At 43.6% G+C, this 13,903-nt stretch overlaps 1 protein-coding gene across 2 annotated transcripts in view; it reads right to left on the bottom strand.

Moving 5' to 3' along the window:
- Positions 1 to 277: 277 nt before the first annotated feature.
- Positions 278 to 13,903, bottom strand: part of SMAD9 (SMAD family member 9) — a 63,002-nt gene continuing 49,376 nt past the window's right edge. For both annotated transcript variants that reach the window (XM_069602231.1, XM_069602232.1), the window contains exons 5-6: positions 6,146 to 6,402; positions 278 to 3,781 (exon numbers count right to left, since the gene is read on the bottom strand). In XM_069602231.1, the coding sequence (XP_069458332.1) occupies positions 3,638 to 3,781; positions 6,146 to 6,402 (401 nt within the window). In that variant the 3' untranslated portion in view covers positions 278 to 3,637. The remainder of the gene's footprint in view (positions 3,782 to 6,145; positions 6,403 to 13,903) is intronic.

The following is a 13,903-nucleotide window of genomic DNA, read 5'->3' as shown; positions in this document are numbered from 1 at the left end:
TGCAAAATATCTTCACGGTTCTATATTTTTTTCTACTTTATATACAGTAGTGTGTATGTGTTAATCCCAACCTCCTAATTTATCCCTCCCCCTCCAAGGTTCTATATTTAATACCAGTTATTCTAAGATGTTTAGTTCAAAACTATTACCTAATTTCTCTATAGGATGTTGGATTTCAAAAAATCCCATTTTCAAAACAGGATTGTATAAGATCATCTTAAGGACTCATACAACGAATCCTTCTATGAGGTTTGCAGGGAATAATGGGCCAAAGACATTTAGGTACAGTATTCTTTATTATAAACAGATAACAGTGTAAGTGTGCATTTGAAGGATAATTCAGGCCTAGCTATAATAAAAAACATGACTTAAATAGAAAGTTTCTTTTTTGTTAGTTTGTTTTACATTAATTTGAACTTAACATATGCCAAGATCATGTAATTTGTCATATAGTTCGGCCATTAAATCCTTAACAAGAGCAGACAAAATTTGGAATGCATGTAACATTTTATTTGTTGACTATGTATACCAATTATTCAGGACATACTCAAAGTTAAGCCGGTGCTTGAAGTCTAACAAGCAATACCTAAAATTTGTTTTTGTTCCTGTGACGGGGTATTCACTTCCTAAGAAGACAATGAAAAGGAGATTCTAAATGCTAGGTGGTTGTCCAACTTTTTCTGAATTAAACTGAATGTTAAAAAAAAAATAACATAAAGTAAATGTATTGAGAATTGACATCTTAATATTTCCAAAGCACTGGTAGGTATTAAAATATCATCTAACTAAAAATTTTTACATCTCAAATTTTTAACAGGAGAAAAAACAAAACCCAGACTTGAACAGCACTATAAATGTTCTGAGTCTTGTCAGCAGGCCAGATGTTACTGTTCTCTATTGCCTTGTCTACGGCAACCTTAAACGTGTTTGGCAATTGCTGATGCAATTAATGGCTTGGCATGTCCACTTTGCTCATGATCCTATAAAAGAATGTGAAGACATCGTTTGGACTGTCTACCTCAAGGATTGAATGTTAAATAAGCACATTTAGAAGTCAGAAATCAAATCCTGCATTACAATTTTTAACAGTGCTTACAGAAAAAAATTTAAAAGCCTGATATAAAATGTGACTATGTTACGATGACTTAAGGGTTAACTTCCCATCACTTCTAAATTCTCTGAATTTCACAGCATTTTGATAAAGGCTTTTGGTGAGATAGACCTGGTAGTGATGCGTATGTACCACTTAAATCGTTTATTTTTTGAAGATACAATTCCAATTCACTGGAACGTTCTGTCCTGGTTTCCCAAAGCTGAGTGGAAAGCCAGTGTATTTTTTCATATCATTTATAAGCAACTAGTACCGATCAGTTCTGTAAAGGTGTAAGATTACCAGAGGAGGAGTCTGACCACTGACGGATAAAGCGGTTGAATCCCTGGGGCCCAAACCACGTGTACCTCATGCTGTTTTGTGCAGCAGCACTCGTTTGAGGAAGACTTCACCATACTAACGCCTTTTCCAAGGAAAGGGGACATGACATGGGGAATTACTGGAAAATAGGGAAGAGGAGAAAAATCCAGCGTTGAGACAAAGAAGAAAAGCCTTATTTATCCAAGGATGTCTTCATCCATCACTTGATTGCTTAGAAGAGAAAGAAAATCAGTTTCAAAATAGAGATAATGAGGAAATCAATTATATTTTTTTTCAAGCATAAGAGCGTGTTTCGTTTTAACAGTTCTTGAAACATGAGGATGATTCTACAGATTTCTGTGTAGACTCTCAGCTCCAGAGGGCTGGGACGGTTTCTCGTGTACATTGACTCCACAGTACCTAACACTGTGCTGGGCACATACATAGTTGGTGAACCAATAAACTACAGAGTTCTCTAAACACTAAATGGACCACCTAGCTTTAATGTAAAATGTGTTATTTTCTATTGTATATATGAAAGCTTCTACTAGGTAACACTAGTCATTACAAGAGGGGACGGCAGTAGCTCACGCATATATTGTTTTCATATGATCATTCCTACCTTGAATACAATTTAATGAGAAACAGCTACTCTACACTAATGCTAGAAAGAGTTGAGACAGAATGTATAAATGAAACCTGGATCACTGAAGTACCGTCTGTTAACAAGCATAATTACCTTCTTAAATTATACATTTTAAAGAGGGTGTGAAATAATTTTCCAAGCAATGCAGTGTTTAGTGGGTGGGAATTATATATATATGAAAGTACCTAGAAATTTGATAAATGGCCCTCTTTATCATCCAGGGGTAAGTAACAGGTTTTGGTATGTTGTATACATTTTTTAAAAACGTCCTGTTATTCAGGACCACTGTTCTCAGAAATGATAGGGATTATGGAATTACTATCTTATTTGGGAACTTATTTCCAGGTATGAGGCTTTAGTTTTGTAAGAGGCTACCACCTATGACCAGCAGGTCACTTCATCAGTAGAGACACTAAGTTAAAGAACTCACATGGATCACAGCAACGTGTCTAGGTTTTCTCAAAGGCTTCAGTGAACACTGAGTCATCTGTGAAGAGTTAGTATTTACCAGCGTGTGAGGAACATGCAGCAAAATGTGCCCTCGCCTAGAGGCTAAACGTGGGAATGTGAGAAGGAATAAGTAAACACAGGGTGTTTTTGTCCGATGCTCTTATTTTACTGCTGCTCCCCCCCCACCTCACACACGCACACACACACACACACACGGGACTTAAACACAAGGCCAGCAAGCATGCCGTGCAGACTAAGATCTGCAGAGCTGCCTGCCCTGAATCACCAGGAGAACTTACGTGGAACTTAACGTGATTTCCTGCGTGGAAGGCAGGCATCTCTGTGGGTGATGCATGGATTAAGAAAGTGCTGGTCTTATTTTGCAGTTGGGGGATGTAGCTCATTTCATGCTATTTTCGTATTTATAATATCTTCCCATATAAGAGTCATTTACTTTTTTGTACAGTGGTAAGATAATGAGGCAACCTGGCTCTCAGCTTCACAGTTTCTTTCTTTTCCGATCACAGTTTTAATTTGTTTAAAAGGTACCATTCATATCAGCACAACAGTCTACCTACAGGTATTTCAACTTCAGAAATAAAGCTTAATGACTTGTCTTTAACTGATTTTACAAGCTTGATTTTCTTTTTTTGTCAGCACTTGAAGTGAGGTTATTTAAATATTAGAGGTTTGATAGTTTTGTTTTGTCCAAAGTGTTATTTGCCCTAGTGCTGCTAGTACCTGATTTTTGCTACGTAAACAGTTTTAGTATTTTTCTGGACTGGCCACACAATATGCCTTATGTGACACGGCAGACGAAAGCTGCCTTTTTTTTGCCAGCACCCTTCAAACACTGTCCACAGACTTGCCTCTCATTTGTTCTCTCCCACAAAAGAAGCTGCTGCTTATTAGAGCGTAGGCGCGAAAAACCTGCTTTTCTCATCGTGTTGTAGTGGCATCAGGTTAACTAGAAAGCACAAACCAAGATGGTGATACAAAATATGAAGAGTATATATTAAATGTATTTACATGTGTACTTAGAAACTTCAGTTAGTCATGAATCTGAAATGATATAAGCCACTGCCTGCAACAGCATCTACCCTATAGAAATGTGCGTTGAGACAGGACTGTTAAGACACCGAAGAAATCGGGTTGTGTGGGGAGCCCATCTGAGTCAGAACTTTGTCCAGCCACTGCAGCGGTCCATGAAGGTGGATCTCAATCCAGCAGGGCGTGCTTGTGACATCCTGGCGATGGTACTCGGCTCCCCAGCCCTGAAAAGCAAAAACAGAGCCACATGATTGTGCCAGATTTCCAGGCAGCCTCCAGGGACATGAGACAGGCCTGCTGGATATTATAGCCCACCGACCAGGGCAGCTTCTGGGACCTGAGAACATGAACTCTGCATTCCTGCAAGTAGAAGACAACCTTTTCATCAGCCAGACACCCTAAGATGAGTCCCCATCCGAGGTTTCCTCCTGGGCTCGCAACTAAATCCACGGACCTAGAGAGGGCCTGGGTTCCAGCCACGTCAGAGACACTGGGAAATCATGCTGTCTTCCCCAGGAAAGGGAGCTTGAATGCATGTTCACCCCTTAATGCTGAAGTCTGTGTTTTGCATGAAACAGAACAATGGCTGGATCTGAAAGTTGTTAAGTGAGAGCTGAGAGTGCTCTCTGTTACTCAGGGTTGATGAAGAAAGCTTGTTTCTCCTCTCCCATGCTGACTCACTTATGGCAATTTGCCATTGGTGACCATCCACAGGAGAGACCGCAAAAAATAAAGAAGTTTTGTTAACATCCATGACCTCACATGGTTGCAATTTTTTATTGTGGTGAGAACTTATCAATTTCTTTTACACTGATCACCTATAGTTATATTTGCTAGGAATCTTTTTTTTTTAAGTCTCTGCAATATTAGTAACAGTTTATTTTGTGAATTATGTGGTTTTATGAATTTAAAGGTTGCATATATGAGAAGTACATCTAGTTGAACTTAGGAAAATCAGATTCCTATACGTTTATAATACAGTGAAATTATTATGTCTGAGACATTGGCCATTTCATCCCAATTTTTAAAACAGGCCTAGAAAAAAGTATGTCAAATGGTTGCTTATTATCACCGTCTGCTGACTCTAAAGCATCAGAGTGTTTGAAAAGACTTTCAGGTATTTGTTAATTGCCTGATGGTGTAAAAATGCGTTTAAAGCTTAACAGTAAACTTGAATAAGGGCTTCCCTGGTGGCTTAGATGGCAAAGAATCTGCCTGCAGTGCAGGAGATCTGGGTTCGATCCCTGGGTCAGAAAGATCCCCTGGAGAAAGGAATGGCAACCCACTCCGGTATTCTTGCCTGGAGAATTCTGTGGACAGAGGAGCATAGGGGGCTACAGTCCAAGTGATCACAAAGAGTCGGACAAGACTGAAACGACTTAGCGCGCGTGCAAATAAATTTGAATGAAACTGTTTTGTCACCATGAAAGAAATGGATTCAAGAAGTTACTTTCTAAACTGGAAACTCTATTCTTGATTCTCACTTTTAAAATAATTACTGAAATTATAAATGAGAGTGTAGAAAAATGGGACACATTTTTCACGGTAATTTTACAGAATAAATAAATTAATTTTTCTTTGAAAAAATCTGGAACAAGCCATACTGATACCGCTTGAATAGATAGGTCACCATGGGAAAACTGTCACATATACTCAGTTTGACAAACAAGCTCAGATTTGGAAATATTAGAATTATTTGCAAGGGCTTTGTGAGGAATGAAATAGACAATAAACTGAGGGCTTAGCTTCAATGTGCAAATCCAGTTTTTCCTTCCTACTAAGTAACCCCCTCCATTCTCCAACCTTCACATCAACTTTAATTAAAGAACTGAGAAATTCAACAAATATTCATAAGCAGAACATCTACTGCTGTCTCAGAATTAATCATAAGCCCCATTATGTTTTTCTCCCAACCTGTTTGTACCTTTGTAAACAGCACTTAATTCATACTCTTGTATTAGACTCAGTTCTGTTTTGTAGTTTCTTTATAAATATGATCGCCTCTGTTGGCCTGTCTGCTTTGTAAGAGTAAGGAGAGTGTCTTATTCGATTTCAGGTAAATTCACCATTTACTGAGTGACCCTAGTGCTCAGCAATTTGAGGGAAGAAAAAAAAAATCTCTATAGCATTAAATGCTATACAACCATCATAGTCACTTTTTCTTCTTTATTTAAAGAAAAATCAGGTAACTGTCTTAACTTAGTTTTCCTCCAAAAGTAATATACTTAAGAATTTTCTTAAAATTGCTAAACAAGAGATGTCATACTCATGGAGGAGCTCTTCTGAAAAATAATTGAGTTTTCCTCCCCAAATGCTGTCTACTTGCCCTGGCTGTCCAACTGCCACATCAACTGAAGACTGTTTAAAAATATATATATATATTACTTATTTATTTTCTTATTTGGCTGAACTGGGTCTTAGTTGTGGCACACAGGATATTCAGTTGACCCATGTGGGATCTAGTTCCCTGACCAGGGATCAAACCTGGGGCCCCTGCATTGAGAGCAGGGAGTCTTAGCCACTGGACCGCTCTGGAAGTCCTATGTGTTTGGTCTCTATCTTACAATCAGGAAGCGAGCACTCCTTACCTTGACAAAACTCATCCTGATGGTGCACATCTTGGTCAGCTCATAGACGACTTCAAATCCATGGTGCACAGACTGGGCGAGTAGCTGAGCGAACAGCTGGTTGTTGAAGATCTTGAGGCTGCAGCCGCTGGGGATCTTGCAGACGGTGGCTGGGTGGAAGCCATGCTGATAGTTGCAGTTCCGGCTCTGCACGAAGATGCTGCTGTCACTCACGCACTCGGCATAGACCTCTCCCCCGACGTAGTACAGGTGCACGCCTGTGAGGCAAAAGCAGTCTCCAACACCAGCACTGATTTCCACTTAGACTTACCCCCCTTCCCGTCTCACCCGCCTCTGTCACCTAAGGAGACATGACTATCAACTGTGAGGTTAATTTTAATATCAACAATCATTGACTAGTACCACGAGTGCCCCAAAGGTTGACCTGCTTTAATTATCATCTGTATTTCTTCCATGAGTGCATTTAAAAGTACACTGCAACTCAGGTTTGCATAGAAGGAGGCTGTCATGTATTAATACCACTCCTGTCACTTTCAGTCTCATGCTTCATTCTAAAAGGAAGATCTCATACTATTAGAGGCAAATAACAACTAATGCAGAAAACATCAAACAGTCCTTCAGGGACGTATAAAGAACTGGACACAGTAAGTACCATGGTAATGTTACATGCATATACTAAATCCACTACAGAGGACACGATAAAGTTTACATTTGATTTTACTAACAATTCTAAATCCATTTCTCTTAGTACCTCAAAGAGACCCGCTAAGTCGCTTCAGTCGTGTCTGACTCTGTGCGACCCCATAGACATCAGCCCATGAGGCTCCCCGGTCCCTGGGATTCTCCAGGCAAGAACAATGGAGTGGGTTGCCATATCACCTACATTTACAGTCACAGAAATAATGCCTGTTTTTGCCTACGGCGAAATTCATGCCACATTTTCAGATAAAATATAAAGACTCAATCAAAATGTAGTTTATGCTATTTTATCTCACGTTCTTAGAACTAAAAGGTGAAGAGGTTCTTGAGAATGTTGTTGCTCAAAGTATATTTTAGTTGATGCTGTTCCTCCAAATTATGGGTTTAAGACACAGGTGAAAATGCTGTAGTCTAGGGAATATTAAATACCAGAACAATTGTTCCCCAACCTTTTAGCAGAAACAAAATCTATCTCCAGGTGTCAACATGGTTGTAAATACAATCTCCATGCAGTGGCAAGGGGACTGTAGAAATGGTCTTGAATCTACTAATAGGGACAGATTTCGGTACTTAATAAAGCACACTTTTAAATAATACAACTGAAAGACTTCCAGGGCTTCTCAGACCTGCATTTAGGAAACATGACTGACATAGCCACTCAGTTTCTTTGCAGGATCTAAGTAGCAATGGAGGCAACTTTTGCACCACTACATAACTACTTCCTGCCAGCTTTATGGTTTCCTTTTCCCATCTCCTTTCCCTTAATACAATTTTAGAAAATGGCTTTCAGGGTCATGTATTCAAACCACAGACTAACACAGTCTGAAGAAACTGATTCAGGGTCACAATGATAAAGCTCTTGATACTCAGGTCAAGGTTCCCCTCTCACTGCCTCAGTCAGACCAGGTCCCCTCCTCTGCTCAGCCTTCCTCTCCCTTTTCTGCCTTGCCTCCATGAGTCTCTCCCCTGAATGCTCTGGGGTCTGATCCCCATGGCCCTGGCCCTGAGGAGTAGGCAGAAGGATGGTTCTAACTGGCTGGGACACAGTGCTGGACCCACATGTGGGAGGTGTGTGTTATTAGTTGCAAAGTCATGTCTGACTCTTTGCAACCCCATGGACTGTAGCCCATCAGGCTTCTCTGTCCATGAGATTCTCCAGGCAAGAATATTGGAGTGGGTTGCCATCCCCTCCTCCAAGGGAATCTTCCAGACCCAGGGACTAAATAAGGCTCTCCTGCATTGCAGGCAGATTCTTTACCATCTGAGCCACCTGGGAAGCCCAGACTTACTTGGCTGGACCCACATGTTGGGAGATGAGGAAGGGGCAAATCCAAGCAAACTTCTCTAAAAACTCCCAGGGGAAGGCCTGCCTCTGGGGCGGCTGGAAAGCAAGTGGTCAAACTGCCAGAGCATGAGGCTGCTAAGTGTTCAGTATGTCTTTGAGTTGAATGCCCTTCAAATACATAATCCTCCTAGAGCTTACTAAGGAGAACAGATAAGACTTTTTTGCTATCTGACTCTGGTCTTTATTTAGGGGATGATTTTCAATCCTGTTAAAAGTCTTGTCTGCAACCACAGACATCCTGGCAGAGCACAGAAAGCAGAGAAGAGCCTGGATGGGGAGGCAGCAGTGCAGCGTCCTGAGTGAGAAGGGGCAGAGTGAATGGGATGTGCCAGGGGAAGCCCTGAGCAAGGAGGGATATTCAACCCCATGATGAAGAAGGCTAGAGACAGCCACATCTAAAGAGTCAAGTAAGCTAGGGATTTTATTCGCATCCATTTGACAGGCCAGAAGCCTGGCTTTAAACCACGTCTGGGAGATGCTAAATCGCCACGGAGAACAGTGAGTGGATAAACGCCCAAAGAAGGTGCCGCCTGAGACGAGAGAGAAGCCAGGCAACGTGGTCCTCTGGAAGTTCCACCCACCCCTGGGACTACATCTATTCCTGTCTGCGTCTGCCTCCATCTGAGTTTTCCACCTGTTGTGCCTGCACCCACCCCCTAGGAGACTAGGGAGTCTGGATTCCTGGTGGTGGTGAATGCTAAGGGCTCTTTGGGCTGGATTTGGATCTGCTGAGTCAGACTGCAGCTTGTTCCCTTCTGGTATCTTCTGAAGCCTTGACTGACAGAGATGATGGAGGGGAGGCTCAGGGAACAGCAGGTTAATTAGGCTGGTGAGTGTGTCCCAATGGTCTTGGAGTCTAGTAACAGGGGGATGTCCCAAAGTGGAAGGAATATGCATGGATTCCCTCCAGAGTGGGATGGGGGGCAGGGAAGGGATATTCCATCCCTGTGGAAATCTCATCACCCCATCACCAGCTCAGATACACACTTAAAAATACCAGAGAAAGAATACGAGGGCTGAAACTTGCTTTAAACTACTCTTCCCTGGTGGCTCAGATGGTAAAGCATCTGCCTGCAGTGCGGGAGACCCGGGTTCAATCCCTGGGTCAGGAAGATCCCCTGGAGAAGGAAAAGGCAACCCACTCCAGTACTCTTGCCTGGAAAATTCCATGGACGGAGGAGCCTGGTAGGCTACAGTCCATGTGGTCACAAAGAGTCGGACACGACTGAGTGACTTCACTTTCACTCTCATAAAAATACTGTGGATGGAACAGTATTCCCTGGTGGTCCAGTGGTAAAGAATCTGCCTGCTGGTGCGGGGACAAGGGTTTGATCCCTAGTCTAAGAAGGTCGCACATGCCTCTGGGTGACTAAGTCCCTGTGCCACACCTCCTGAGCCCACATGCTGCAGCTACTAAAGCTCTACAGCAGGTGCCCTGCAGCAAGAGAAGCCACTTGATGAGCAGCCTGCGCATGGCAACTAGAGGGTAGCCTCTGCTTGCTGCAATTAGAGAAAGCCCATGCACAGCAACGAGGACTCAGCGCAGTTTGACAAGAAAACACAAAACTAAATAATAAATACATTATGCAAATAATATAAAAGTAAAGATTTCCAGATCTACAGCAGGGCTTTGGGCCAGAGGATGGAGGTGGGCCCGCCCAAGACTGTGACTGCAGCTGTGCACTGCACAAACCCAGGGTGTGCCTCAGACTTCCGAGATTTGTATGGTTATTACAAGACTCCTCCAGCAGATGGCAGCAGGGGCCCCTTTCACTTCACACAGAGCCGCCTCCGGGCTGGTACAAAGTCAGTCCCCTCAAGCTATTACTTGCAGACTTGAAGTATCTCTGGACAAACAGGATGAACAAGCAGATTTGGGCCCAAATGAACTACACTACCAGAGGCTTCCCTGATAGCTCAGCTGGTAAAGAATCCACTTGCAATGCGAGAGACCCCGGTTTGATACCCGGGTGGGATTCCTTGGAGAAGGGATAGGCTACCCACACCAGTATTCTTGGGCTTCCCTGATGACTCAGATGGTAAAGAATCTGCCTGCAATTCCAAGGACCTCGGTTCAATCCCTGGGTTGTGAAGATCCCCAGGGGGAGGAAATGGCAACCCACTCCAGTATGCTTGCCTGGAGAATCCCATGGACAGAGGAGGCTGGCTGGCTATAGTCCATGGGGTCACAAAGAGTCAGACACAGCTGAGTGACTAAGCACAGCACTGAGCCACACGGAATGCCCCACTGTGCATGCACACACTCAGTGATTCTGCCCAGGTGGCTGCCCCTTGGCACTGCTTCCTCTCTATTTTTCACTACCACTCTTGACTGCAGCAACCCCAGCTCACCTGGACATACTGGGTCCCACCCCACCCTTACAGGGGCAGGAAACCCCACTAGAAGAAATGTTGAAAATACTGAGATGCAAAGAGTAAAGATCAGCCACAAATCCACAACCTAGAAATAATCACTACTAACATTTGCCTTATACTTTCAGTCTTTCATGTGCACATTTTAAATAAAATTGGGATCATACTCTAGGCTCTTTTATAACCTTTTTTCACATCTTAAAATACTGTCAACATTTTCTCATGATATTAAGTATTCTTCAGTATCCCGTGTAATTACTGCAACAGTATGATGTTCTGTGTTAAATTATTTTTTAGGATTTGCTTTTTCAGGGATGAGAAACTTTACACACATTCAAAGGCAGAATGAAAAGGACATTTTGAGACCAGGAAACTAAATCCACTGGGAAAGAAGGAATCCAAAAATCACCTTAAGGGACTTGCCTGGTGGTCCAGTGGCTAAGACTCCACACTCCCAATGCAGATGTCCAGGTTCAATCCCTGGTCAGGGAACTAAATCCCACATGCTATAAGACCCCGCATAGCCCCCAAAATAATTTTTTTTTAATGAAAAAAAAATCACCTCGAGGTACAGACTCTGCTTCTAAGGAACTGACAAACTAAACCCCTGTCTCAGGATAATTCCATTCACGAAAAAGAGAAGCATTACTAGATTTCCACAGAACAACTTGAGATGTACAAGAAAATTAAGTTTCATAAAAAAGTGAAAAACTAATTCCCAAAGCAATTCCATGATTTGAAATCTATGATAATTATGTCTGGGAAGGTCCGGGTTTGCCTCATTCAATGTGTGCGTGTGTGTGCTAGGTCAGTTCAGCCTTGTCTGACTCTTTTCAATCCAATGGACTGTGGCCCGCCAGGCTCCTCCGTCCTTGGGATTCTCCAGCAAGAAAACTGGAGTGGGCTGCCATTTCCTTTTCCAGGGGATCTTCCGGACCCATGGACTGAACCCACGTCTCTCAGGTCTCCTGCACTGGCAGGCGGGTTGTTGACCACTAGCTCCACCTGGGAGGTCCCAGTAGGTTCAATACGTGGGGCTAATGCCTCAGGAACTATCAGTCACCCCTTCCTTCTCCCACAGGAGGAAGAACAGCCAGCAGCCAGGACACACGCAGCTCGTCGGCAGCTGCAAAGAGGAAACGTGGCTGACCTGCCCAAGTGTCCTTTCGCACCAAGAACCTGGAGCAGGCTCCTTATGTGGGTCAGTGGTGCTGCCTGCAGTGACCGCGCAGCCACAGGTGCTCAGAACACACACTGCTATTGATTAGGATTATGTTGAGTTGTGCAGTTCTAAGAAAGATAACCCGACCTCAGTGACCTTAAGAGCACACATATGCTCACGCAGTCCTTTCAAAACTGCGGCTTTCCTCATTATTTGGAAATCAGGGCCATCTTAAAAGCCACTCTAAAAAAGCAGGTATCCTGTATATGCCAGTGACCCAAACCGGCTATTCCATCATTGCCCAAACCTCAGGAAATAACCTTGGCTTTATTTTGGGCAGTCAGACAGGTATGACATGTCAGCAGCTCTTCATCTTTTTTCCCCTATAAAGATGCTAATAATCCTCTCATGGAGCTCAGTGTAACTCAGTGTGGGACTGCTTTTCTAGAGTATTCTTGGGGAGAAAACACAAAATCTTTTCTGGTTTACATTTTTAAAGTAAATGGGGAGGGGGGTTCAGGATTGGGAACTCATGTACACCCGTGGCGGATTCATGTTGATGTATGGCAAAACCAATACAGTATTGTAAACTAAAATAGAGTAAAATAAAAAATTATAGATACAAAGAAAAAAAAGATTGTAAAATTTCATCACTGCAGTACTACAAGGGATATCCACATCTCAGAGTTGATTATAGCATATTGTAGCTGTGGCATATGACAACCATTTTCATTCGATATCAAAAGATTCAATTCCTCAAGCACTGAACTAAGAGGGGTGCTGAGATGAAAAAGCAGGAGGGTCCCTCCCCTCCAGCAGAAGGGAGCAACTGGGCCTGAGAGACAGAGCCACGGGTGCAAAGTCTATCACTTGTGGAACCGTTGGTAAGCTACTGAACTCTTCTGAGCTTCTGCTGCCACCTGTAAAATGGGACCAAGAAATCCTAACTTGTAGGGTGACTATAAAGCAGTAATATGTGTAAGTGCCTGCCAGGGTGCCTCTCAGATCTGGGAATCTGTGGGGGTAGCTGAATCATTCAGAAGAGTTCAGGCAGTTTGCCTGGTTTTTAAGGAAGAGTATGGACAGACCTCAGGTTAGAAGGCAGTGTTCCAGGTTCTTTGAGGTCCTGCCTCTGATACTGAAGCTGCAGCCTCTGAGATTCTAGTGCTAACTTGCTAATGGCTATTTAAAGCTCTTGGCCAGAGAGGTCAAAGCAATAGATGTGTTAACTGTTGCAAGGTTACAGAGAAAGGTTTCATGCCAACCCCTCTGCCTCACGGTGCATCGCATTAGATGGAGAGCAGGATGAGACAGCACAGGTGAGTCAGCACGTGAACCATCACCACCACAGACAAAAGCTCAAAGGACATGCACTGCTGACGGGGCGGCAGCTCGGATCTCTCTAGGGGACTGCCATCTCCCCTAAGCGGCAACAAACACGCTCCAGAAGTGACCGCGAAGCCACGGAAAACTACTGAGGGAGAAATGGCCCATGATTAACAAAAAGAATCTTTACAGGTGTCTCACCTCCCACACCCCACAGGCTCATCTCAATGTAATAGCCAGAGGAACCTTTTACAGTGAAAACTCAGATCCATAAACTCCAGCTTAGCTCCACCTTCTTGTGTCACACAGGCAAAAAGCACTCGGCATGGCTCGAGGCCCTGAGACCTGGTCCTGTCCCCTCCTCCTCTATGACTTCCTCGCCCCCTTGCTCACTCTGTTCCACTTGCCCTGGCGTTGCTGCTGTTGCTCACACTGCGCCAGGCAGGTTCCAGGCCCCCTGCACATGCTGTTCCCTTTGCTCGGAAAGGTACCGACACTGCCGATTCCCTCTTTAGCTCTCAACTCAGAAGTCACTTCCTTAGCAAGCCTGCCTGCCTAGCTCCCCCATCCTCCCCCATTCTCTTCCCCTCCTTTGTTTTTCTCTAGATATTTATCATTTGACCTAGTGTGTGTGTGTGTGTGTGTATGCATGCGTGTGTACTAAGTCACTTCAGGTCGTGTCCGACTGTTTGTGACCCTGTGGACTATAACCAGCCTGACTCCTCTGTCCACGGGATTCTCCAGGCAAGAATACTGGAGTGGGTTGCCACGCCCTCCTCCAGGGGATCTTCCTGATCCACGGATTGAATGCGTGTTTCTTACATCTCCAGCGTTGGGTGGCGAGCTCTTCACC

This window comes from Ovis canadensis, chromosome 10 (genome assembly GCF_042477335.2).
Source record: "Ovis canadensis isolate MfBH-ARS-UI-01 breed Bighorn chromosome 10, ARS-UI_OviCan_v2, whole genome shotgun sequence".
Classification (NCBI taxonomy): domain Eukaryota; kingdom Metazoa; phylum Chordata; class Mammalia; order Artiodactyla; family Bovidae; genus Ovis; species Ovis canadensis.
The sequence above is the reverse complement of the archived record's forward strand: the minus strand, read 5'-3'. Positions and strand labels throughout refer to the sequence as shown.